Source organism: Molothrus aeneus, chromosome 18, assembly GCF_037042795.1.
Source record: "Molothrus aeneus isolate 106 chromosome 18, BPBGC_Maene_1.0, whole genome shotgun sequence".
Lineage (NCBI taxonomy): Eukaryota > Metazoa > Chordata > Aves > Passeriformes > Icteridae > Molothrus > Molothrus aeneus.
Window position 1 is genome coordinate 11,522,801 of NC_089663.1, and position 24,890 is coordinate 11,547,690.

General features: G+C 43.5%; 1 protein-coding gene across 2 annotated transcripts in view; it reads left to right on the top strand.

Moving 5' to 3' along the window:
* ATP2A2 (ATPase sarcoplasmic/endoplasmic reticulum Ca2+ transporting 2) overlaps positions 1-23,760 on the top strand; it is a 43,512-nt gene extending 19,752 nt beyond the window's left edge. Inside the window, exons 6-21 of one of the 2 annotated variants that reach the window (XR_010784704.1) lie at positions 2,728-2,808; positions 4,211-4,296; positions 5,268-5,732; positions 8,064-8,152; positions 11,297-11,399; positions 11,921-12,052; positions 12,138-12,260; positions 12,484-12,702; positions 13,450-13,785; positions 13,990-14,210; positions 15,169-15,371; positions 15,548-15,633; positions 16,031-16,164; positions 17,149-17,266; positions 17,367-18,913; positions 22,656-23,760. Coding sequence is in view for 1 of the 2 variants with exons in the window: in XM_066562193.1 (XP_066418290.1) it covers positions 2,728-2,808; positions 4,211-4,296; positions 5,268-5,732; positions 8,064-8,152; positions 11,297-11,399; positions 11,921-12,052; positions 12,138-12,260; positions 12,484-12,702; positions 13,450-13,785; positions 13,990-14,210; positions 15,169-15,371; positions 15,548-15,633; positions 16,031-16,164; positions 17,149-17,266; positions 17,367-17,487; positions 22,656-22,669 (2,531 nt within the window). In the remaining variant the exon portion in view is untranslated. The remainder of the gene's footprint in view (positions 1-2,727; positions 2,809-4,210; positions 4,297-5,267; positions 5,733-8,063; positions 8,153-11,296; positions 11,400-11,920; positions 12,053-12,137; positions 12,261-12,483; positions 12,703-13,449; positions 13,786-13,989; positions 14,211-15,168; positions 15,372-15,547; positions 15,634-16,030; positions 16,165-17,148; positions 17,267-17,366; positions 18,914-22,655) is intronic. The other variant, XM_066562193.1, reaches the window with a different exon arrangement.
* Positions 23,761-24,890: the final 1,130 nt, after the last annotated feature.

A 24,890-nucleotide genomic window follows, 5' to 3' on the forward strand; every position in this document is an offset into this window, starting at 1 on the left:
GGCAGTTTTGAAAGCAGCTTATTTTATTTCTTCAGAGCTGTGGTGGAAATCAAGGGACTATTTAGGATTAAAAACTTGGGTTGAAATAATGGATGAAAATATTTGTGCAACTGACCTTTTCTTTTAGGTGGCAGACTGTGGAATTATATCATTTACTGTAGCAGTTCTGTGCTGAGCAACACAAACACATAATCACTTCCTCATTTCTTTCAAACCTTGGGCATTGCTTCCATTGGTTCTGTGGACTGAATGATATGAATTTTAAAAAGCCTCCCCAAAACCAGCAGCAAGCTCCCATTTTTTCCCCTGTTTTAAAGTATATGTTTAAAAAGCCTTCTCTTTGTAGATGAGATCTGTGGTGCACTGCTCCCTGAAAATTTCCTGTGGTCCCTCTCTGTCATAGGATGGCTTCCTATTTATATTCCATTTCAGCTGTGCTCTTGAAAGTGTATTCAAGACCATAAATGACTTAGTCTCATAGTTGTTATTTTGCAAAGAACTGTTTAAAAAGGCTCTGGAATTGACCCTGACACAGAGCTTTCCTGCCTATTGGAAATGCCTTGAATATTTTACTACAAAACCTTCCCAGTCAGAGAGGGTGAGTGAATCATGTGTCTTATCTCAAATCGTTGAGATAAATTTATAAAGCTGCACTGTCATAATAAATTTAGCACTTCAGTTCTGGAGATTCAGGCAATTGGTAACAAGAGTAGCATTTTCATGGAAATACTGATGTTGAATATCAACAGTCTGTTAGAGGGGTCTTTCCAAGTATTTTAAGTCTTGTGAATATTGAGTTTGTACCACTTGGAGCAGCTCAGAAGTAGGTTAGAAAATCACTTGTGAGCTTTCCCCTATGTTCTGTCCATTTGCTTGAAAGCTCTAGGATTGTTTTGTTAGCAGCTCCTTTTTTGTGTTGTGCATCTCCCCCGGTGCTGCCCGTGGTGGCCGCAGCTCTCAGGGCTCTGGGGGCTTGGCCTGTCCAGCCCAATCTGCAGAGCAGCTGCTGCTGTGTCTGCAAATAACCCTGCCCAGGACACCAGGAGAGCCATTGAATAGTTTTGCCTTTTTTGGCCTAGGTCACCATTTGTCTGAGGCTATTTTCTCCTGCTGCTCAAGGGCATTGTGGCTTAAATTAGTATTCACATGGTATAATGACACATTTGTGGCTGGATTTTCGTCCCTTCATGTACACACGCTCACAGAAACACACATCTAACCCTACAGGCTAAACTATACAAACTTTTGCTGGTTTTAGTGGTTGGAGTTACTCTGAATTTACAGGAAGTCACATGGGACAAGTTTTCCTGAGGTTTGAAGGAGCACTTCATTCTCCTCTTCGGGGTTTTGTTCCAGAGTTTTGCACTCCAGGGTGTGAGGGGTTGGATGAGCCAAGGCTGTGACACCACTGTAGAGCTTTTCATGATATCATTTCTTAATGTGCATTATTGCTGCTGATTGCATAAGCAGTTCCTGCAGGAATTGCAGCTTATTTTAATTTCACTGCAGGGACACAGATTCCACCTACTGAAAAGATCAGCTGTCTTTAGTTAGTTATTCACCCTTCTTGATTTCTTTGCATTATTTTCTAATAATATAGCTGACACTTGAATGCTTGCAGTGTTAAATTACATTAGGAGCGTTCAATCATGTGTTAATTAGCAATATTGACATGCAGAATGTAGAACCCCTCCATGTGAATCAGAAATGTGCCTCATTAATATACTTTAACAAGTTCATTTGCATGAAGCCATTTATTTGCAGTAGGCACAAAATGGTAGAGCTTTAGTTTTTTTCTTAAAAACTTGGAAAAGCTGAGTAAGAGGAAGTAGGAAGGGAGAAGATAATTTGAGATGTTGGGGATGCTGGAGCTCAACTGACAACTGGATTTGTCACTGCCATTTTTAGGAGTGTGGTGTTAACTTCTGTCATCTGCTGCCTTGGCGTCTCAAGCACTTGTTAGTGGATGTTTTGTTGTTTATGGGTTGTTTATTTTTTTTTCCCTTTCAGTATTCTCTTTTGCAAAGTAGAAATGTGCATGACAAGATAAACACAACAGAGATCTGTGAAAATTGTAACTGGGATATGGATTGTGGTTATTGAATAGAGTAGCATTACTGGAAAATAAAGCTACTGTGTGATCTGAGGTTAACTTCCAACTCTGGAACATCTGGCAGCACTCAAAGTGTAACATTACAAGAGCATATTTGCAGAAGCACGTTATTCTCACAATTGGTGCCAAAGAAAAGGAAAATACAACTTCTTTTAGTTTTCTAAATAAATAGATGTGGATAATGTGATTTTTGGAGAGCAGAGGACTCACTTTGGGCATAGAGAAAACAACTAAAAGATTCTGCAGGACCAGTTGTTCTGAGAAGGGAACTTGGTTCACCTTAGCTACGGGTTTTGATTGTTTATAAATATGTCTTCTGAAATTGGTATCTTGCACTTGAGAATGTTTTCCCTTTTCTTTCAAGTGGCCACGTGGTTAGAAAAACAATCCAGTGATTTACAGCTTCTTTCTTGGAGGTTAGGTAGGGGCAAGTCTAAATTGCCAAGGTGTATTGGATACTCAGAAATTGGGAATATTGCAATAAGCTGCTGGTGATCTCAGTCACCTGTGCAGTTACTGGAAAGTCATTTTCCTGGCTGATGGAGAGATGGGACACTTGGTTAGAAATGTCTCAAACAGCACAACTCTGACTTTGTCTTGTCATTGCTTTGTAGTTGGAGACAAGGTTCCTGCTGATATAAGAATTACTTCTATCAAATCTACAACTCTAAGGGTAGACCAGTCAATTCTCACAGGTACAGTTTTTGTGACTTTCATGTAATTATGTGCATAATTGAAAGTGCCTTTTCACCATTTATTTGCAGTGATCCATTAGAAACAAGCCTGCAGCTATTGAAGTTCTCTGCATTCAAGTGCAGTAAATTTCTCATCTGGTAACTTCTAGAGTGACTGAATGTGTTGCTTCATCATTGGCTTTGTTTTCCCTTTAGTGGGATAAACATTCTTACTGAGTCTTGTAATGCTTCTTTGGCCTTCCCCTTTCCCCAACAGACACCAGCAGTTTGTGGAAAATTAAAATTAAAAAAAAAAAAAAAAAGGTATTTCTCATCTAGTTCACGGAGTCTTCTAGGTTTGAACATCGTGTCACCACTCCAATCTGAAAGTATGTAAATCTTACTAAATGTCTTCTGCAACAACAGAGAACAATTTTTGCAATGCTGGCAGCTTTTAAGCTGCTGCCACTAAAGACTCAGTGCACTCGAGCCTTATTTGCTCAAATTCTGTGCACACACATTCATGTGTTTTCTGGTACCAGCCCTCAAATGCAGGAACTATTTTTAGAGTCCTTTTCAGATTTGTTGAAAACAAAACAAAGTAGCAGCACTTCTGAATATAGGAAAGAAGCTGGGAATCAACCAAGCATGCTACAACAGTTTTCTTTCAGCTGGAACATGGAGATCTGTCTGCCTGTTTTGGTAGCATAAATTATTGTTAACTAGCTTTGAATTTTAAAACAGTGAAGTATTCATGGGAAGCCTATTTTTCATCCTTGAATCTGTCTTGAAACAGGCTCCAGAGTTTTCACCACAGATCCTGTACAGCACAAGACTTATGTTTAGCATAGGAAAATGGATGCACTCATGCCTGTAAAGCTGCTGGAATGAGTAGAAATAGCCCATCAGAATTCTGTAAAAAGGGACTCTTACTTGCCTTTATTTAAGGAACAGAATTCTTGTTTTAATGGAAGCCTTTGCTGTTTTCAGCCGAGTTGATGCTCAAGTCTCCTGTTGGATGAAACAGGACTGAGGTCTGAGATGCTGCTCAACAAAATCCTTTTAAAGGAAGGAGGCTTTGGCTCTCTTGAGCCTACACAAAGTTCTGTGACTCAGTGCTGAAGCTGAGAGCACCACCTTGTGAAATCTGGTGTAGCAGTGAGCACCTGCTTTTGAAGAAAAGGAACCTTTCTCTACCTGTGTGAACTTGTAGAAACTGATACAGAGTTTTTGCTGAAAGCCAGACATTCTTTTTTCTTGGCCAACTGAAATGTTTCCTGTTTCACTTAAACAATTAAATTAACATCATTTGAGGAAAGAATTTTGACATCCTAAAAATTTCAGAGCTGAAGATCATAACTTTTTGATTCCCTCAGGACTCCAGATAGAAAATCTGTTCTTAAGACTGTCATCTTTATTTTAGGTGAATCTGTGTCTGTTATTAAGCACACGGACCCTGTGCCTGATCCTCGTGCTGTAAACCAGGACAAGAAGAACATGCTCTTTTCTGTAAGTCATTTACTTTGAGGTTTTCAAAACATTTATAAAATAATACTGAAGCTGATAAAAAATGTGCAACACTTCAGGTCTTCCCCCCAAAACTGCATGACTTTGCTATGTTCTCTGTACATATCTCTATGTGTGTCTCCATACACACTGAACTAAATTAACTTTTAATGAAAGCTGTCCTCGGGGGAAGATGCTGGATGAAACCAGTCTATATGAGGAAAATTATTTTTGTCCTTCACAAGGAAGTCTTGGAGGGTGCAGCACACGCACTTTTAGTTTTTCTGCAGTAATTTTCTAATGTAATAGTTCTTCAGTGTGATAAGAGCCCACACAAATTGTGGTGGTGTGTAGATGAAGTTGAAAACTGGCTTTCTGTACAGGAGTGAAATAGTTTGTTCAATTTATTTGAAGGAAGGATTTAATGTCTTTCAGATAAGAGAATAACTTTTTGCTGGCAGGCAGCTTAATTTTACTGTTCCTTTCCATGTTAAATATGTTCACACAGGGAGCCCCAGAGAACACATTTATTACTCATAGAGTAATATTTTCTAACAAAATAGAGCCCTAATTTAAAAAAAGAGAGGTAAAGCGCATTCAGTATTCCAGTTGAAACACATACTGCTTGCTCAGCAGCTGGGTTTGCCTGTGGTGCTTGTGAGAGATCAATACTGACTCGTTTTGAGCCTGTTCTGGGAGCAGAAATTCCACCCTGGAGTGTTCCCTCACAGACACAGGCAGTGTCATCCTCTTCCTCTTTATCCTTTTCCATATCCTGGCTGAAGCACAGTCTGAACTTGTATGAGGTGGTTTGGTTCGAGGGGTTTTTGTGGTGGTTTTTTGGTTTGGTTTGGGGTTTTGTTGTTGTTTTTTTTTTTTTTTTTTTGTTAAATTAAAACCAAACGTAAGAAACTCACCCCACAGAACCTGTTTGTAAATGGACTCCAAGTTTTCCCTGCTCTTCTTTACCTCAGGGTACAAACATTGCTGCTGGGAAGGCCATGGGGGTGGTTATTGCCACGGGGGTGAACACCGAAATCGGGAAAATCCGCGACGAGATGGTGGCGACGGAGCAGGAGAGAACCCCCCTGCAGCAGAAGCTGGACGAGTTTGGGGAGCAGCTGTCCAAGGTGATCTCCCTGATCTGCATCGCCGTGTGGATCATCAACATCGGCCACTTCAACGACCCCGTGCACGGCGGCTCCTGGATCCGCGGCGCCATCTACTACTTCAAGATCGCCGTGGCCCTGGCCGTGGCCGCCATCCCCGAGGGCCTCCCTGCCGTCATCACCACCTGCCTGGCGCTGGGGACGCGCAGGATGGCCAAGAAGAACGCCATCGTCAGGAGCCTGCCCTCCGTGGAGACCCTGGGCTGCACCTCGGTCATCTGCTCCGACAAGACGGGCACGCTGACCACCAACCAGATGTCCGTGTGCAGGGTACGTGTGCCACGGCTGCTGCTGCTCCCCTCAGCCACCCCAGGAGGCAGCACTGCTCACATTCTCCTGATCCTGCCCCTTTTGGTTCTCGTATCACCAAAATCCTGCTCTATTTTCCTAAGATAAGCCTCCACTTTGAATTCAGTTTTCCGCTGTGTAGTCTTGAAGGCTTTTGTCTCTTTCCTTATTTAGTCATGGCCAAAAATAGCTGTGCCCACACTCATGGAGGAGAGGGTTGTTTGTAAGCAGCTTTTCATTGACTTGCCCGTGAGCCTTTCAGGTTACTGGTAATTCTTTGGTGTGATTTATGCCTTTTTTTAGAAAGTTACACTGTAGAACAGGCTATGTGTAAGTGTCAAACACTTGCCTCTTCAATTGAGAAAGACAACAATGGTGGAGAAAGAAACTTACTGTGAGGAAAGGACATTTACTGCAGTATCTCTGGTAGTCAAAGGTGCTTTCACTGCTGAGTGGTTCCACCTTTATTTGGTTACCTTACCTTCAGGGGCTTGGCTGGTCTGATGGGGATCACTGCAGTGTTTTCAGTGTGCAGCACTGACCAATCTGGCAGCTTGAGGTGCAGTTGACCCTGTCACCAGCACTGCCAGGGTCATCTTCAATGCTGCTGTATTTTTAGGTAGGCATGAGTTCTGTGCCTCTCCTCCCTTCCCCCAGTACTCTGTCTAGTTGGCTAATTTGGGACTTTCACTGCTGGTCACATAACATAAGGCATGTTCAGTTGCCAGTTTGCCCTTCTGCGTGGGGATTAATGGAGAAAACACTGAATTCTTCTGTTTAATAACTTTAGATGTTCAGTGGCACAGCAGCTCCAGCATGCAATGTCCAGAGCCTCATTACATTGGCTTAGAATTCCAAATGTGTGCATGTTGGGCTCTGCACACCAGTGGTGAAAGTTTGTAGGCCCTAAGCACTTTGTTCTCATGTGATTGATGGCTTTTTCTTCCTAATTGGTGGCTGACTTGTTCTACTTCCTTAAGTATCGTAGTATTTATACCTAAGAGACACAAAGCAGCTGCTCATCAGTATTCCAGAGGAGGTTACTTGCAGTAGAGTTGCATAACTGCCCTAGTCTTTGCAGGGATTTTTTCATCCTGCAGATGCCAAAAGCAGGAGGCTTCCCTGGTTAACTCATCATTTAAGTTGTGTTTATTTAAAAGCTCAAAATGCTCTGCTCCTTATTTAGAGGGCTAAATGTTTCAGATCTTGTCCAGCACAACTTGGTTCCTTGTTAATCTCTGAGGGCAGCAAAAGAACATAAATTGAAGTTTTCAAAAATGTAGCAAAATTCTAATACCTGTGACAATGAGTTTATTTTATTGGGCTGTATTTTGTGAGGATGCTTGTCTAAAACAGAGGGCACACAATGAGGGGAGAGGAGGACATGGCTAAAATGTGATGTGATGTGACAAAATGGCCGGTGCTAACCAGTGGATCAGAAGTTCTATTAGGATACACCATCAATTAGTGAGAAATGATCTTCTCCAGTGCTACTCCAAGGAGCCGTGAGTGTGAGAGAGCTCAGGCACTGTGGTTTTTATCTCCATCCTCTCAGATGAGATTCTGCCTGCAGCTCTCCTAGAAAGGAAACAAAGGAAGGACTGAGTTGCAGATCTCTTAGAGGTACAACTGCATCCTTCAGATTGGTGTCTGAATTTGAAAATATCATTTCACCAGTGCTAGAAGAGCACTGGAGTGGGCTGATTGGTTTGAACTCCAGTGTCCATGTGGTAAAGTGACTTGGAACTGGAAACCAGGACAGAAAACACTTTCATTTAAGGCTTTAAGGGAATTAAGAGAAACTGGCCATAGTCTGGCTCTTGCTAAAACCTCACCTCTAGCTTTTCCTATTTGTAGATGCTTTTATTTTGATTTTGGTGGAAATTGTCAATGTCCAAGCTGACAGTGTCCAGTGAGCTGTGTTTGACTATTTCAAAGCAGAGCATGAATTCATTATTTGTGTTAATGAGAATTATTTCACAGGTGTGAAGCTTAGGAGGAGCTTGGATCTCCTAAGTGAGGATTGTCAGGTGCTGTGTAAATGGTTTTCCCAGCTGCAGTGTACTCAGGGCTGTGGTTTTCAGCTCTGTTTTTCAGAGCTCTGTAGGCAGAGGGGCTGTTCCCTGTACTTTGTGCTTCAGTGCATGGAGCTGTTCAAACACATGTGGGATCCAAGTGCACAGAACCAGGTCTTGCCTGGTTTGTTTATTCAGACTGAACTTGCCTCTTGTACCTGCTTGCCTAAGGCCTGTTTTAATCTCTTGCTTTAATTATTGTTCAAAGGTAGTAACACTTCTAACTCTCTAATTGCAGATGTTTATCCTGGACAGAGTAGAAGGAGACAGCTGCTCTCTGAATGAATTTACTGTAACTGGTTCAACATATGCTCCCATGGGAGAAGTGTAAGTGTTCTGTGCAAGTTAAACATTTGTCTGTTCATGCACTCACTGTTATTTAGTCTGGAAAAGGGGGGATGCATGTGATGTTCACTAGTGATTGTTAGTAATGAAAGGTCAGCCAGTGAGAATACACACTGAAGGGCTGGGGAGGAAGTAATACACAGGAAAACAAAGATAAATTGTAGAAAAGTAAACCTTCATAAAACATAAAAAGTCTTCAGTATTGCAATGTTCCCTTGATAATCTAAAATTAAGGGGTAGAGAGGATTTGTTTTATGGAAATCTTCCTGGACTGAGATCAGCTCTCTCAGTGCTTTTAGGTGAGGTTTACTTTTCTTATTTAAAAACTGGGTAAATCTGAAGAGGTGAGCATTTGCTAATCTGTGAGCTCAGTGTTTCCAGTTTCCCTGCCTCAGAGAATGGGGAAGTTGTTTTTTCTGAGGCATCTTCTGAATGTGTTGGAGTTCCCTCTTAAATTGGCTGTAAATTCCTGTCCCTGGCCCTCAGTAGTTTATTGGTGTGTGTTTGTCCCAGCCTTTGCTATTTGAGCTGCTGTTAAACCCAGTCCTTTAGGAAAGGAATGAGGTTTGGTTTACTTTATCAGCTGCAAGTCTCTACCAGTGAGGTAAGTGGCTCATCCTGGAATCATCCTGGAAACTTCAGGAATTTTTAGGACTCTGCTTCTTGAAGAAAAGCTTCTTTTTGCTGGGTTGCTGCAGCTCCTTCTACTTGATCAGTCCTCCATGTGTTCTATAACCTTATCAATTCAGTTTTACTTGCAGAGGAGAATTCTGCTGTGGATGATGTAGAATTTAATTTCAGTTATTGTAAACATCTCAGCCTTGTGCAGTTTCACTCGTGTGCCTCTGACTCCTGCAATCTTGCCCATCTCAATAATGATTATCTCTGTTTAATTTCCATAGCAGTTAAGACCCTGGTGTTCCCAGCAGCTGGAAATCTTAATTCCCCAGTTCTCTTTTTTCTTTCAAAGCTAATTGCTGTCAAAAGCTTCTGCTTTCATTTCAGGAGGCAGCATTTGCGTAGACAAGGTGACTCCAGACCTTGCCAAACTCCCAGCTATTGCACTTCAGCTGGGCTCAGAAGAGCTGCAGATAAACAAAATAATAAAATAGAGTGTGGTGACAGATGTGGGGGATAATGAGACAGACAGCAATGTTTGGTAATGTGCTGTTTTCACTTGCTGAAGTTGAGGGAATGTGAACCAGCGTGTTAAACTCACTTCATTGGGGACACAAAGGATTCTGAGAGAGGGAAATTGCCTCAGAAAGGCTCTTACTGGAGCACAGGGAAACTCAGCTCAACCCCAGCCCTGAGGGCTGCTTTATTTCTGCATTTATGGACAGCTTTTGAAGCAGTGGCTTTGGGGGGATTTTAAGTAAGGTGACTGACTTCACCTTGGATTGCAAACTGTCACTGAAAATGGAGTCTGGGGGGGACAAGAAGGAATTCATCCATTGCACTGCCCCAGAGCAGGACCTGCTCCAGATATGAACCATTTCTGACAGGTCTTACTTGGTACTTCAGACACTGTTGGCTTCCACAGCCTATTCCATTTCATAACCATCACCTGTTCTTGCACAAAATCAGTAATTTTTCACTTACTGTTAAAATATAGCATACCTAACTTTCCCCTATTCATCCAGAATATAAAATCACAAAAATTTCTTACTAAAAACCTCCCAGATTTCATACTGATTTGTTTTCCAGGGGTACTGGGAGATTGTCAGAGTTTGGAGTAATTCTGCCATGTCTCAGCACACTCAGTGCTACTGCAAACTGAGAGCACAAACCCAACAAGAATTAAGAACTGCAGCAAAAGCTGGCAGATAGCATCTGACCTTCAAATGAGTTCATCTTGAAAAACCTGGAGCTGTAAGGAAAAGGAATTCCTTTATCCAGAACTGATCCCAGCACCTTAGGCTCTGCATTGTTCTTCAGAAACTGTTGATAAGGAACAGAAAAAAAGAGGGCTGTAAGAAACACACCCTGGTATAACAAATTATGAATATTCCAGTATGCTGGTGTTCTTTGAGTTCAGAACAGGTGAAAACAGGAAGTTTTGGGTGGGATGGATGAGGTGACAGCCTGAGAGCTGGACTCTAAAGCCACAGCCTATGGCTGTAGGATTATATGCCAGATGAACCATTAAAAAACAAACTTCATACTTGTTTCCTTAAGATTCCCTTTGTTCTCGTGCTGTGTTACACAACGCTGGAATTTGTTTGCAGTACCACAAGTGAACAAAAGCTTACATAATGGGACATGTCATAGTCTGTGTTGTGAATTCTTGGAGTCATGATCCACGTCTTTCCACCATCAGACCTTTTTCCCCCTCCTTCAGAGCTTTAATAAAAGATGTTCTCTCTTAGCTCTGTCGTGGTGATTTTGCTAGGGGAAGATAACAGTACTGAGCACTGTCTCCATTCTCTTGTGCTTGCTGTAGAAGTCTGGGAATGTTCCAGAAAAGGAATCAATTCACTGTTTCCAAGTGTGAAAGGAGAGAAGTTGCTTCTTTCTTGTGATGTCAAATGCACCTAGCCTTGAGATATTGATTATTGAATCTGTTTCACTACTAGAAAAGAGCATTTTTTTTCCTCATGAAGTTAGTCTTGTGAAAGGACTTCACTTTTCATGGCTTTAGGAGGCTCACATACAATACAAATCAATTGTTAGGAAATTAAAGAGGAAAATGTGCTTTAATGCCTGCCCAGTACATGCACTTCATGCATTGCAGTAAAGCTGCAGACTGTGCAGCAGGAAGGAAGCCGAGCTGCTCAGGCATCCTGCAATAATATCCCTGTCCTGCTGGGAGCTCCCTCCAAGCCCTGCACAGGGTCAGCCTGAGCCCTTCTCCAGGCTGCTGTGTGTGACACTGGCACTGGAGCACTGAGCTTTTGTCACTCTGGGGCTGATGTCATCAGTGACCTCCTCATTCCCCTCATGATCCTGATCCAAACTCCAGAACTCCCCTTCAGCAATCCTGCTCTTCCCAACAACACTTGTATAGTTCCAAATGCATAACTAATGAGCATTGTACTAAATGGAAATGCAGTAAAGAGCATGAAGAAATGAGATGCTAATACTAAATAACTAACTTCAGTCTCCTCCTTTTCTTCCTCTGGAAAGGCACAAAGATGACAAACTCATTAAATGTAGCCAGTATGATGGTCTTGTGGAACTTGCAACCATCTGTGCACTCTGCAATGATTCCTCTCTGGATTACAATGAAGTAAGTTCATATCCTGGAGCAGAGGAGAGTGTGGGAATGAGGATAAATGTTCTCATCTGTCTGGGTAATACCTTCCAGTGCTAAATCCCCTTCTAGTGAAGGGGGGAGAGTATTTAGGCTCTCTGAAGTATTAATTCTGAGAATTACTTGTTTGTTGAACACTGAGAACTAAATCCAGCAGCAAGTGTAATCTGTAATTTGGAGATCTCCTGATGCTGCTTTCTTGCTTTGCCTTGCTGCCTTATGGTTGCTACCAAGTCTCAGAATGTCTTAAATGCTTGATGATAAAATACTGACATCTCTTTCTGCTGCTCTTGAGGGTAAAGGCTTCAAATTCCTACAAATTAAACTCCTCAAAGCTGCTCTTTTAAAATAGCTTTACTTGTTTCATGAGCCACATGAGATCTTGTAAAGCGTTTTGGTTTTTTTTTCCCCTGTTGTGACACTTGAGCTTTTGTCTCTGGTAGGTTCCAGGTGAGGTTTAAAGTCCTGTGCTTTTGTTTGCTTTGTGTTAACTCAAGGCTAAGGGAGTTTATGAGAAGGTTGGTGAAGCCACAGAGACGGCGCTGACGTGTCTGGTGGAGAAGATGAACGTGTTTGACACAGACCTGAAGGGACTTTCCCGAATCGAACGCGCCAACGCCTGCAACTCGGTGAGCCCTCCTTCACTGCCATTGCTGGCACACAGCTCTGTAGTGTGCATCACCTGAATGCACATTTGCTTCTTGTTTTGAAAAGGTGATAAAGCAACTGATGAAGAAAGAATTCACTCTGGAATTCTCCAGAGACAGGAAGTCCATGTCTGTCTATTGCACCCCGAACAAACCGAGCCGCACGTCCATGAGCAAAATGTTTGTTAAGGTCAGTCCCTGACTGGAGAGAGAGAGAGGTGATGGAAGGGCTGCAAAGTATTTTAAAAATTAAAAATTACAATGTAACTGTAAATTAAAAATTAACTTAAAAATTACAGTGCAACTAACTGCAGCTTGGAGTGGGAGGAAGGACTTGGTAATTTAAGCAGATGTTGTAATGGAAAGGATTTATTAAGCTAAATTACTTCTTTTTTTTTTTTTTGCCTCTGCAGGGTGCTCCTGAAGGTGTGATTGACAGATGCACACATGTGCGTGTTGGAAATGCTAAAATACCTTTGACCTCAGGAATTAAGCAGAAAATAATGTCTGTCATTAGAGAATGGGGAACTGGCAGAGACACATTGCGGTGCTTGGCTCTGGCAACCCATGACAATCCTCCCAAAAAAGAGGAAATGAATCTGGAGGACTCCTCAAATTTCATTAACTATGAGGTAAGATCAGTAGCACTTTTTCCTCTCCCAAACTGGAGAATGGTGGCTTCTTCTGTTTGATTATTCCTCGAGGAAGTTACATCTGAGAATTTTCTTTCTGGGTATTTTTGATGACAGACACAACAGTTCCCCATTGTATGGAGGGAATGCTCAGTCTAAGAAGAGACTTTGTGTTTTAGAAGAAATTGTTGACAGCAGGTAGCTTTTTTTGGCTAAAAGCCCAAGAAGAAATCAGTTAAACAGTCCAAAAATTGCATTGTGGTTTCAGCTTTTACGGTTTTTCAGTTTGGCATTGCTCAACTGCAAGACCTTTTTGGGGATTTTGTGATGGCACATACCTCTGTGAGAGTCAGGTTCGCTTCCCTGCCTCTGTGCTGTCAGCTGCAAGGGCTCAGTCTGTGATTATCATCTTAGCTGCTCTGTAATTTTCCAATGAAATCTGTATCTGGTATTTAGGAGAAAAGTAATAACAGTTGCATGAGTTTTTGGCTTGTGCTCTCTCTGCTCCTGGCCCTGATGATAAAAATGAAAGACCCAATGCTTGCAGGTTGAATTTGCAAGGCTGGCAAGTAGAATACATTTTAACTTCAAATTAGTGCATTTGAAGCAAAATTTGGTAATGCAGGACAAGGAGTGATCCCAGATGTCACAACACAGGTGTAGCATGCAGGGAAAACAATTATTTCACTGCTACTAGAGGAGAAATCTGCAGGATCTTACACTAAAACTCTCTGGATCTCGTTTCAGACCAACCTGACATTTGTGGGCTGCGTGGGAATGCTGGATCCCCCGAGGATTGAGGTGGCTTCATCCATAAAGCTGTGCAGGCAGGCTGGCATCAGGGTCATCATGATCACCGGGGACAACAAGGGCACGGCCGTGGCCATTTGCCGCCGCATCGGGATCTTTGTGGAGGATGAGGACGTGTCCACCAAGGCCTTCACAGGCAGGGAGTTTGATGAGCTGTCCCTGGCTGCCCAGAGGGATGCCTGTCACCACGCCCGCTGCTTTGCCCGCGTGGAGCCTTCCCACAAATCCAAAATCGTGGAGTTCCTCCAGTCTTTCGATGAGATCACAGCCATGGTGAGTGATGGGTATTGGTTAGAAGGGCAGATGATGTTTAAACCCTAATTCCCCATTCTGGACAACACTTGCTTCCATGTTTCCCTGCATTTAATGAGTTTTGAGGATCCAAAACCACACCCAGTGCAAAATTCCTTTCTGGATCTGTGTGTTAATGCCCACCTTATTTACTGATTCATTTCCAACCCTGAATTCTCATTTTAGACAGGTGATGGTGTCAATGATGCCCCTGCACTGAAGAAAGCAGAAATTGGAATTGCCATGGGTTCTGGTACTGCAGTGGCCAAAACTGCTTCTGAAATGGTTTTAGCAGATGACAATTTCTCCACGATTGTGGCTGCTGTGGAAGAAGGACGTGCAATTTACAACAACATGAAACAGTTCATCCGATACCTGATCTCCTCCAATGTTGGGGAAGTTGTTTGGTAGGTTTAAATTTATTTTTTCTTTGAGCTAGAGTAGTGATGATGGAGTCTTCCAGTATTTCTCACTAAAACCAGAGAAGGAGGTTCTCCAGGCAGTGGGTCTCTGTGGAAGCTGCATGTTTCTGGCCTGTCTTTAGTGAAGAATTGTAGCTTGCCCCAGAAGTTGCACAGTTGTCTTTAGAATATTCTAGCTCAGTAGGTAGTGCTTTCCAGTTATTTCTATGATTGGAATAATTCCCTAGAGAAGGAAAACCAAAACCTTAATCAAACAGTACGAGATGTGGAATTTCAGATAACATAGTCCCAGGCATAGCTTAGATGTTTGTTTAACCTCAGGTTCCAGGAACATGTCTTGTGTTCCTCTGGGAGGAGCAGTGGTGACCCAGCACTACAGAATGCATTGCTGGTGACAAAATGTGAATGTTGATCTCCTCACAGTCCTTCCATCAAAGCAGACCTTTCCCAGAGTGGGATAAAGCACAGCAATTGTCTTGCCTTGTTTCTTGTCAGCTTTAAGCCATCCTTCATATGGCTCCTGCTGCAGCCCCTGTTTCTGTTTTATTTATTCTCACAGGCTTGGAGCCATGAAAGTTACAGGCTCAATAAACTTCTGCAGGGAATAGCAGTAATCTAGGGAAATGAGGGTTAGTTATTGGAGCCAAAATGCGTTTCTTAGAAAGTGGTTTGCAAGCCTTTATTTACAGACAAGTAGAATGGAGAAAAAACAACCCTAAAGTCAAAAGTCTTCAATTTTTGAAGTTATCAGAAGGCAATGCTTCAAAGCTTACATGCCAGTGGTTAGTCTTTGCTCTTGGGTGTGTGTTTAGTTTTCTGATGGTGAATATTCAGCTTGTGATCTTCAGTGGCTAAGAGAGAACAGAAGTGCTGCTGGAGGTTTAGGCTTAAACATTACAGACATGCACAAGAATAATCTTGTAACTGGTGGGTTTCTTTGTAGCATCTTCTTGACTGCTGCCCTGGGTTTTCCTGAGGCTCTGATTCCTGTCCAGCTGCTGTGGGTGAACCTTGTGACCGATGGTCTGCCTGCCACGGCGCTGGGCTTTAACCCTCCCGACCTGGACATCATGAACAAACCCCCACGCAACCCCAAGGAGCCCCTCATCAGTGGCTGGCTCTTCTTCCGTTACCTGGCTATTGGATGTGAGTACCAATGGCTTTTGTTTCCTTAAATAGACTAACACATGAATTACAACCTTTTTTATTTTTTTTTTCAGTACTCGAAGCCTTGAGGCCTTGTGAAGTTTAAAGTGTGGCAAATGAGGCCTTGTCTTGCGTACAGGTCACAGTGCTGAGAAAAGCTTTTTGTTTTCTTGCAGGTTACGTTGGTGCTGCCACAGTGGGTGCTGCTGCTTGGTGGTTTATTGCTGCTGATGGTGGTCCAAAAGTTTCCTTTTACCAGCTGGTATTTGCTCAGTTTAATATCTTTGGGGGGAGAGGGGAGGTTGCTGCTGCTTTCATACTTGAAATGACTGTACAAACCCGGTAGGCTACAGGAATTTGTATAATTAAACATTTTCAGATTTGTTCCTGTAAAACTTGATCGTGATTAATTAGTCTTGATAGGAAAGCTCAGAGGTGGGATACCTGAGCTTCTAACAATTTGAAGGACAAATTGTTTGTCTTGTAAGTGAAAGCCTAAAGAGGATTTTTCTAAAGCAGACAAAAGTTTGTAAGCAGTGGTTTTCAGTCAAAGTAGAAATTTCCCTTTCTATAATGCTCACTGGTTTTCTCCTGGTTGCCTATTTTGCATTTTAAAAGTTAACAAGCTGTGGAAGTGAGTTGTGTCTGTTCTGTTCCAGAGCCATTTTCTGCAGTGCAAGGAGGACAATCCAGACTTCTATGGGGTGGACTGTGTGGTGTTTGAGTCCCCGTACCCGATGACAATGGCTCTGTCTGTGCTTGTCACCATAGAGATGTGCAATGCTCTCAACAGGTTCGTATGTCCCCACAGGAAAGCCAAGCCCCTGCAAAGCTTATCCAAAATCCTGCTTTTTGTGCAATTTGATCCTTGGTGAACAGCTCAGCTAATGAAGAGTGAGTCACATTTCCCTTCTGAGTTCAGTTTGTTTGCACTACCAGACTCTTAGATAACATTTGAGATCTCTTATCATAAGGTGTATTTTTAAGTCTGCCAATTCATTCTGGTATTTTACTAAGCACAAGCAACTGAAATATTTTCCATTATTTTTAATCTAAGCTTAATCAATCAGATTATCCCTACTATGTTGGTATAAAGTGATAGCAAGGAGAACTAAAATAAGAATGCTGAAGATATGGAAAATAGTTTTTCCTGCCCTAAGGGAGTGTGGGTTTAGCCAATTAATATTAGATTATAAATGGAAACCACTAAATAGCACAATGTCAAGGGTATTTTTCTTCAAATAGCTTAGAGGTCAGTTAATTTAAAAACAAATAAACTTGAAATACAAGTGCACTGGGGTAGTCCTACATAAAGATACTGCTCTACATCTGCTGCTCTGGATCTCAGCCTCTCCTGCAGCACAGCCGAAATGCAGATGGAGTCAAGAGCCAGCATTAGGAAGGTGAAAGGTGTTGACCCTCTCTCTGTCAGTCTTTCAGTGAGCTCCAGCAGAAGAGGGTGCACCTGGGGCCCTGGTAGACTCAGCTCTCTGAGGCTGCCGTGTCCACACTTCCCTTTCCCTCCCAGGGAGAGGATTTTGGGGTCATAGTGAGAAGAATGGACTAGGTCTGCACAGAACACTCAAGACTTTTTAGACCAGACCTGAGGCTGATGGTGGCTGTGCTAAGCTGACTTCCAGGCCAGTTGAAGCTGCAGCATCCAAACTGTCCTGGGCTGTTTCCTGCCTGGGGTCCCCGTGCTGTGCCAGGCTGCTTTGTGGTTCTCAGAGCTTCCTGTTGCTGCCAGAGTCACACACCAGCCATGTTTCTGTTGCAGCCTGTCAGAAAACCAGTCCCTGATGAGGATGCCCCCGTGGGAGAACATCTGGCTGGTGGGGGCTATTTGCTTGTCCATGTCCCTCCACTTCCTTATCCTTTATGTGGAACCACTGCCAGTAAGTGCTCCTGCCTTACCCCCACCCTGAACTTCCAGACAGAGCAGAGCCTCGGCTGGGGCTGCAGGGGGAGCTTGGTAACCCCTGGCTTTTCTTTCAGATTATCTTCCAGATCACCCCTCTGAACGTGACGCAGTGGCTGATGGTATTGAAAATCTCCCTCCCTGTCATTCTGCTGGATGAAACTCTTAAATATGTGGCCCGTAACTACCTGGAACCTGGTAAAGATGATAGTGTGCGGCCTGCCACCAAACCCTGTGCTCTGTCAGCATGCACCGAAGGAGTTTCCTGGCCGTTTGTGTTCATTACTCTGCCCCTGGTTATCTGGCTTTACAGCACAGACACTAACTTTAGTGATATGTTCTGGTCTTGACTGACATGGTGACGAGTTTTACATTCAAAGGAGAAAAAAAAAAAAAGTTTAACTTAATTTTTTTATTGTTTAGAGCAACTGTCTATTTCTGCTGAATTTTCACATGAACATATTTGCCGGTGATGGAGGTTTCATAATCTAGATTTTGGTTTTTTGCTTTTTCTGACTTCAGTGGGGGCAATATATTCCTCTTTTATACACAGTTAAAGTGTCCATTGACATGTACAGAGAACTAACACTATTTTATGCAAATATTTTTTTGTAGATGAAAAGCATGTACAGTGTTCTGTTCAATAGTCTATTCATCATGTAAAAAAAAAGTAAATTTTTTTTGAGCCAGCGGACACTATCAAACTAAATTGGCAGCAGATTTTAGGGAATGAATGTGTGTTGTCTAAAACTAAAAAAGCATGTAACTGTTTGTCTTCTGCATGACCATCCAAACTTAATTTGTCATAAAGTCAGGTTTTGTTCACAAGCAGAACTTTCTGCACTGGGTAGAGAGTCCTGCTCCCTGGGCCAGGATTTCCTCTCGGTCCCCTCTTCCCTCACTCTCGGTTCTTGACTGTCCTTGTTGACACCACTTTCTGTATGAGGTATGCCTGATCTTGCTCGTGCAGAAAATACCATTCCAGGTGCAGCCTGCTGGGGTTCTTCCATACTCTCCACACACATAGGGTTGTTTTTTTTTAAGGATTATTTATTTGTCTATTGTATTTTATTGTAACAGACCTTACTTTGCCAGTGTTGCCCATTATGCAGGGATAGGGAGGGCTACTTCTGTCTAAAGCCTTTTTAACACACACAATCTGTTTCAATTCAAAAGAGGGTTTAAGTTGGGGTTTAATACCATTTTTTACACGTGTCAGAGCCTTTCTTTTTCTTTCTTTCTTTTTTTTTTTCCCCTTTAAGATCAAAATTTGCAATGAGACCTAAAAAAATAACTTGCACTGCATAGCTAGAAATTGGATTTCCTACACTTAGGGCACTAATGCTCAGTTGTATACATGGAGTTACTCTGCTGGCCTGTTGTTAGCCTGACTTGAAGTAACAAGCTCGTGTGTGTTTTTTGTAAAATCTGTAAATAGCACATGACCAAATTGAACATATTGTATAGAACTATTTTTATTTTAATGTGGCACTAACCACCTTCATTATTACGGTAAATGTTAAAGCATGTTTTCAAATTCAGTCCTGTATCAACAATGTGTAAGTCATTAACAGTCCTAACTGTGGTGTTTTTCTCCAATGCCTTCCAACTTTCATCGACTAAAGTGAGTATTTTTCTTCCATTTCACCCTGCCAGTGGTGACTTGCTGTAAAATAGCATATGCTGTATACATGTTGAAGAATAAATAGTAATTTCCTTCATTCCCATGCTGTGTTTTGTCAAACTCTGCTGTGCTACATTATTATCACCACTTTAGACTCTTGTTTTGTGGTCTGAAGCTCAAATTACTGATTCCAAAGGCAAAGCACTTGCTTTTGGTTTAGTGTATTCTAGGGTCTTGTTTTATAGCACCTGGGAGCCTTAGTGCCCCAAGGTCTTACAGCTTTTGGTCTTAAGTTTGAGATAAAATCAGACAAATCTGTAACTTAAGACCCTGACAGCTGTTACCATGAATGTTTAGTGTCCAAAACTCTCTGGTACTCGTGGTCAGGTGCTGCTTTACTCCAAAGCTTTTCCCTGCTCTGAATCAGGGGCTGCCCCTCAGAGCTGAGCACCCTTCCCCGGTCCCTGCAGTGCTCGAAGGGCAGGTGCTGCTCCTGGCAAAAGCAGCTCATGATTTGTTATTTGCCATCTGAGAAGGCAAAAGAACAGTCTCAGCTTCACAGGGCAGTCTCTGAAAGCTGCCCTGGGGTCACTGTGTCTGTAGAGCAGCAGGTGCTGTTATCTTGTGCTGGCTCAGTCTGCTTCAGTAACCAAATTCAAACAGCTTTGTGATCCCTCTTGGAGGGGAAGGGTGGTTCCAGGCCATGTTCTCTTGCTGCCAGCTGGAAGCCAGCAGGCACACAGAATTCTCTAGGTTTAAGCTCTCGAGTGGAGAGGTGCTCCCTCAGAACATCAGAAATTCCACGGCATTGTGATACTTTGTTTATAGAGACTTTGACTTGAGTTGATGCTGAGGTGGCTCAGAGGAGCTGACCTGATGATGGAGCAGGTGTGTTGCCAAACTGTGAGCATTCAAATCCCCTCAAATGCCCTTTTTTGGTGTGGAAGAGCCAAACTAAGGGTTTGCATTCCATGAAACCACTGGCCTTCACTGGCCTTTGGCTGTATCAATAACAGATGAGCAGTGTGAGACTCATCCCTGTTCTTGAAACAAAAACGAACAGTTCTGTGATGTAGGATTCCTTGAGATCAAAGCGTGCACCAGTGTGTTATTTGCTGGAAACAAATGAGCAGCTTAGTTCTGTGTGCTCCCCCTGCTACTGACAGACATTTCCAGGGCAGGAGTGCCACTGAACCCTTGAACACAGGTTCTGCTGAACCTCAGAGCACCGTGTGGTGGCCTTTTTAAAGCCACGTGTGTGGCTGCCACCATGAATAATTCTGCTTCTTGTACAATCCTGTTCCTGTCTTTTATGCCAAATAATCCTGCTCTACAGCCCCTTTTTGCCTCTCTTAAGAAGCTGAAGGGGAAAATGACTGTCAGTAAGTAGAATTCAGAATATTCAGAATTCAGCACCTTCTCTGTTGGATCTGTCAGTGTTGAAGATGAATCTTGCTGCTTGTCATGGATTTCCATAGGGATCTGAGAGCTCATTTTGCCACTGTCTCAGAGGCACTTGGGTAGGGCCTTGTGTTCCTTGGACTTTGCCTTGAAATCTGGATGAGTGATGGGCAAATGGAGGTGTTGGGATCCATCCCTGCAGGCTCCTGGGCTTACAGGAACAGTCAGGTTTTATAAAGTGCTCCTACAGAGCCCAGGAAATCTTCATCTGCCCTGATTTTCTTCTCTTTCTCCCGGTCTTGTCCAAGTTTCCCTGCAGAAATGGAGCCATAGGGTTCTCAGGTTGGAGGGCAGCTGTGCTGTGCTTTCAGGATTCTGTTCTCCAAGTGCTGTAAATCCCACCATTGGCTGGTTGGGATTGGCCAAACGTTCGGAGGAGTTTCCCCCTGGGCAGTGAAGCGTCCTGCCCTGGAATCACATCCCAGTGATCCTGAGCTGGACTGCTGGGCCTGGCCTGCAGCCCTGGCAGCTGAGCAGGCTGGGGGAGGCTGCAGCAGGAGCTGAAGGAGCTGAGGGCTGTTCTGTCACAGAAAGTACAGAACTGCAGTGCAAAGTTTGTAATTTCTGCAGGAAATGTCTGGACTAAAGTGTTTATCCTTAGCTGTATAGATCCTGTCATCTTTCAGCCTCAGTCTTTTCAGCTGGAGAAGCCAGGAAGGGAGGACTTTTCAGGACAGACTCATTTGTTTGGTCCCAAATGTTTCCTCTCCAACCTCCCCAGTGCTGGGGTTGAGGAAGGTAACTCCTGTTGAACCATGTTAGCCCACAAACAGCACCAGACCTTGTTCAAGCAGGACTAAGTCAGAATTCCCCAGGCTTGATCTCCCACTCCATTCTTACAAAATAATTTCATATTTTTTGTTTCTCTTTGCTCCCATCTCACCGAGCTTTTTCATCTCTGCTGTTTTCTGGATTCCTTGGTGCCCTCACACATCACTGCTTATTCTCTACTGTGAGAGGGGTGTGTAAGACCAGGATCAATCGTGTGATTGATGCTGCCTTATGCTGGGAACACCAGGAAGGATATTGGCTTGTGCTGGGAACCCACTGGGCTTTGGAATGAGAGCAGCTCCTCCTGAATCCTGTGTTCTGTAGCAAGGAGGATGCTCAGGCAGCTGCAGTCATGCATTGAATTTTTTAGCCAGGAGCTTTTGTCTTTGCAGTGCCTTGGGCTCTCTCTGCTTTCACGTGTGAGCAATCCAAAGTGCTGAGCTGCTCCTTCTTGCTGGCACCCGAGCAATAAAAATAGTTCATACTTGGTTTCCCAAAATGTTACTGCAAATAAATGGGTACAAAAGAGGCTGCAGGAAACCATTTCTACAGGTCTGTCCAAGTGCCCCGAGGGGGGTGTTGGTAGAGAGGCTGCTGGGGAGGTTCCTGGTACGAAAGTGAGTTTTTAATCTGCTGATAGAATGCAGTACAGCAGTGCCAGCCCTCACAGCTCCAGCCCAGAGCTGATGGTACACGGCCCAAGGGGGCTGGATTTGCTGAGATGGAGGGAGGTAAAACCAATAGTCGTCTGTCTCTTGCACCTGTCTTGTTTACTTTTTTGCACTTCTAACCATTAACTGTTTCCCTAATCTCTGCTAATTACATCCTTAATTGCATTAATATGCGTTTTCAAATCTTAGCAGGAGAGCCCAAATTTTAGTGTTGAAGCAGTGTTTGGAAGAGCTTCCCTGGAGCTGTAGGGACTCAGAGCAGTCTCTCCAGACACGAGGCTGACCTTATGCTGTGCTGGGGGTGAAGTACAGCAGGAGCTTTAGGACCTCGTACTCTACCCTTTGCCTACACATTAATCCGTGGAGTTTAATGACTTCTTCAAAGCTTTCCTACTGCTTCCCAGAACAGCTGCCTGGCTTGGAAAAGGGACATTGTTAGGTCACTGTGGGGCCAAACCTGCCCTAATGCCTCGACTGAAAAAAACAAGTGCGTAGTATGGAACTTGAAAGTAAAAATTCCAAAGAAGTGAGAATTGTCTGTTGCCACTGGTCAGGCAGAGAAAGGCAAAAGCTAATTAAATGTGTCTTAATTGTTTTTCACTGCAGTCTTGAGTAGGAAGTGCTGGCTCTGCTGATAATCAAGGGAGCTGAGCCTTAATCCAGAGGATTCTGAGCTTCAAGAACAAAGTAACCTGAGAGTGTCCCTTCAATGACAGAGCAGCCAGTTACCAAACTTAACATTCTTTCTTCTGTCACTGTTGATCTTAGTCTTGCTTGTATAATGATACTTAGCATTCATCCTTTCATTAACTGATGCCTTTTCTTTCTTTCCTTTTCAGCAATACTGGAGTAATCGCTTCCTAAACAATTTTGCAGAAATGTAAGGTTGTTTTGTTGCGTGCATGTGTTTTTAGCAACACATCTACCAAAACTTCTGCATGTATCGTGTAAAGATTCTTTGCTTTCCCTTAAAAACAAAACTCATTGTGTTCTCTGTGGAAGAAATGTGTGGTACCATTAGGACTTCATGATACAGATGTACAAACGTGCAATATAGCTTACCAAGTGGGAACTCTCTCCAGAGAAGCTGGGTTTCTGTGCTGCATGGAGAAGAGTTTGGTTATCCTTGAACAAGAATTGCGGAGCTGTCAGCCGATTTCCATATTCCTGTATGTAAAATGTCAGTTTATACAATGTACAATATCAGATAATGCATGCCTTGGGGTGTAGACGGATCTCTCTCTGTATTGTATCATCCAAACATCCTACTCCAACAGCTTCTGTACAATGCTCTCCTATTTATAAATCCATGGAAACGATTACAGATGAATGTTAAACCGTAAGCCTCCACTTCATAACGTTGGATTTTTTTATCATCTGTGCAAATCAACCTCTTTTGCACTGTAATGTAACTTATTTAAATCTAAGGCAGTAAGACAGATGTTGGTGCAATACAAAATATCGTGATGCATTTATCTACAAAGCAACAACGACGTAGCCAGTTCCCACAGCTGCATGTGTGACCTTTAGAAGTTGTAAATAAGATCAATTGTCTATTGACATGCTGACAGTAAAGGAGCATCACACCTAGTTTCATTTGTATCAGGTAAATAAATTTATTCTACAATACGTGCTCGGCGTGTTATTTGATGCACTTTGTTTCCTGCAGGTCCATGAGGGCTCTGCAGCGCGCTCTCATTTTAATGCCAGGATGCCACTTTTAGCACCAACACCATTGCAATCTTTCCTCCTAGAACTATGCAGATGCAGCTGCTCCTCGGCAGTATTGACCTCCTCGCTGGTGTGATTTCCTCTGTCCAGGGGCTTGTGTGTGTGTTTAAGGGACAGTGTCAAGTACTTTGATCACTCAGTTTTTTTAAAATGCTCCATTGTTTGTAAAATCCCTCTGAGAAACGTAAAATAAACAATTCTTTCCCAACTACATCTTTATTTTTTTTTGTCCTTTTCTATTTTCTAAATTGCCCCAACTTAAAGTAGCTCCTGGTCTCTTTCCTTTCTGTAGGCAAAAGGAAGAGCATCCAGACCAGGGATGCTCACAAGGCTGCTGCTGGGCAAGGCTAAAGCACTGCCAGGGTAAGAGCTGGAATTTCCAAGTGTCCTGCAATGCTCTGCTCCAAGGCCCAAACACCAGATTTTGTTTGGAATAAGAGACAACTTAGGAATGTGTTTTACATTAAATGTAATGCCTCTCAGCCTCCAGCCCCTGATAGCAGCACCCTGCTGGCAAACGGCGTTATCCAAATGAGGTGACACGTCTGAGACCCTTCAAACGCAGCAGTGTGAGGTTTAAAAATACAGGGCTCGGATTCCATGCTCCAGCAGCTCTATAGGATGGTGGAGGGTGCTGCTGGCAGCTGCTTCCTACTATGGTAGTGCTGAGCCGGGCAGGCTGAGCTCTGCCTCCCTTATCTCTGCCGGATTTGGAGCCGGGCCGGGCACTCACGGCCAGCGCTGTCAGCACCGCCCCTCCCGCTGCAGGGCGGCCCCAGCGCCTCGGGGACACCTGAGCTCGGGGCAGGTGCGGGAAGAGCCCCCGAGCATCTCTGGCCTCTGACAGCCTCAGCCTCTCTGGGAAAGGGACGTTTCTCAGAGCCTGCTCCAGCCCAGCTGCTCTCCTGCCCTTTTTCAGCCTGTGGAACTTGTCCCCAGCACAGGGGCCAAAAGGAAAGCTCAGCCCTGATGGGAAGTTATTCAGCAAGGAAAGCTCAGCCCTGATGGGAAGTCGTTATTCAGCACTGAGCTGCGTTCCTGGGCTGGTGAGCAGCTCCTGAGCCAACTCACACCAACTCACACCTCAAACATTGCTTTAAATGATGATCTGCAAGTTTAAGCAGAATGAGTCCCCCAGCTGGAGTTCAGCCATGTGAGCAGAACGTGATGCTCAGTGGGTTGCCAAGGTGCTCCGTGCAAGAATATGTGGTAAGAGATGCTGAAATAAACAGCTTCATCTTCCCCCTCCTCCTCCTCTCCTCCCTGCAAAGCCCCAGCTCTAAAGCACCACATGGATGAGCCCACTGACAGCACAGAGCAAAGAAACCACTCCCCACAGCTCA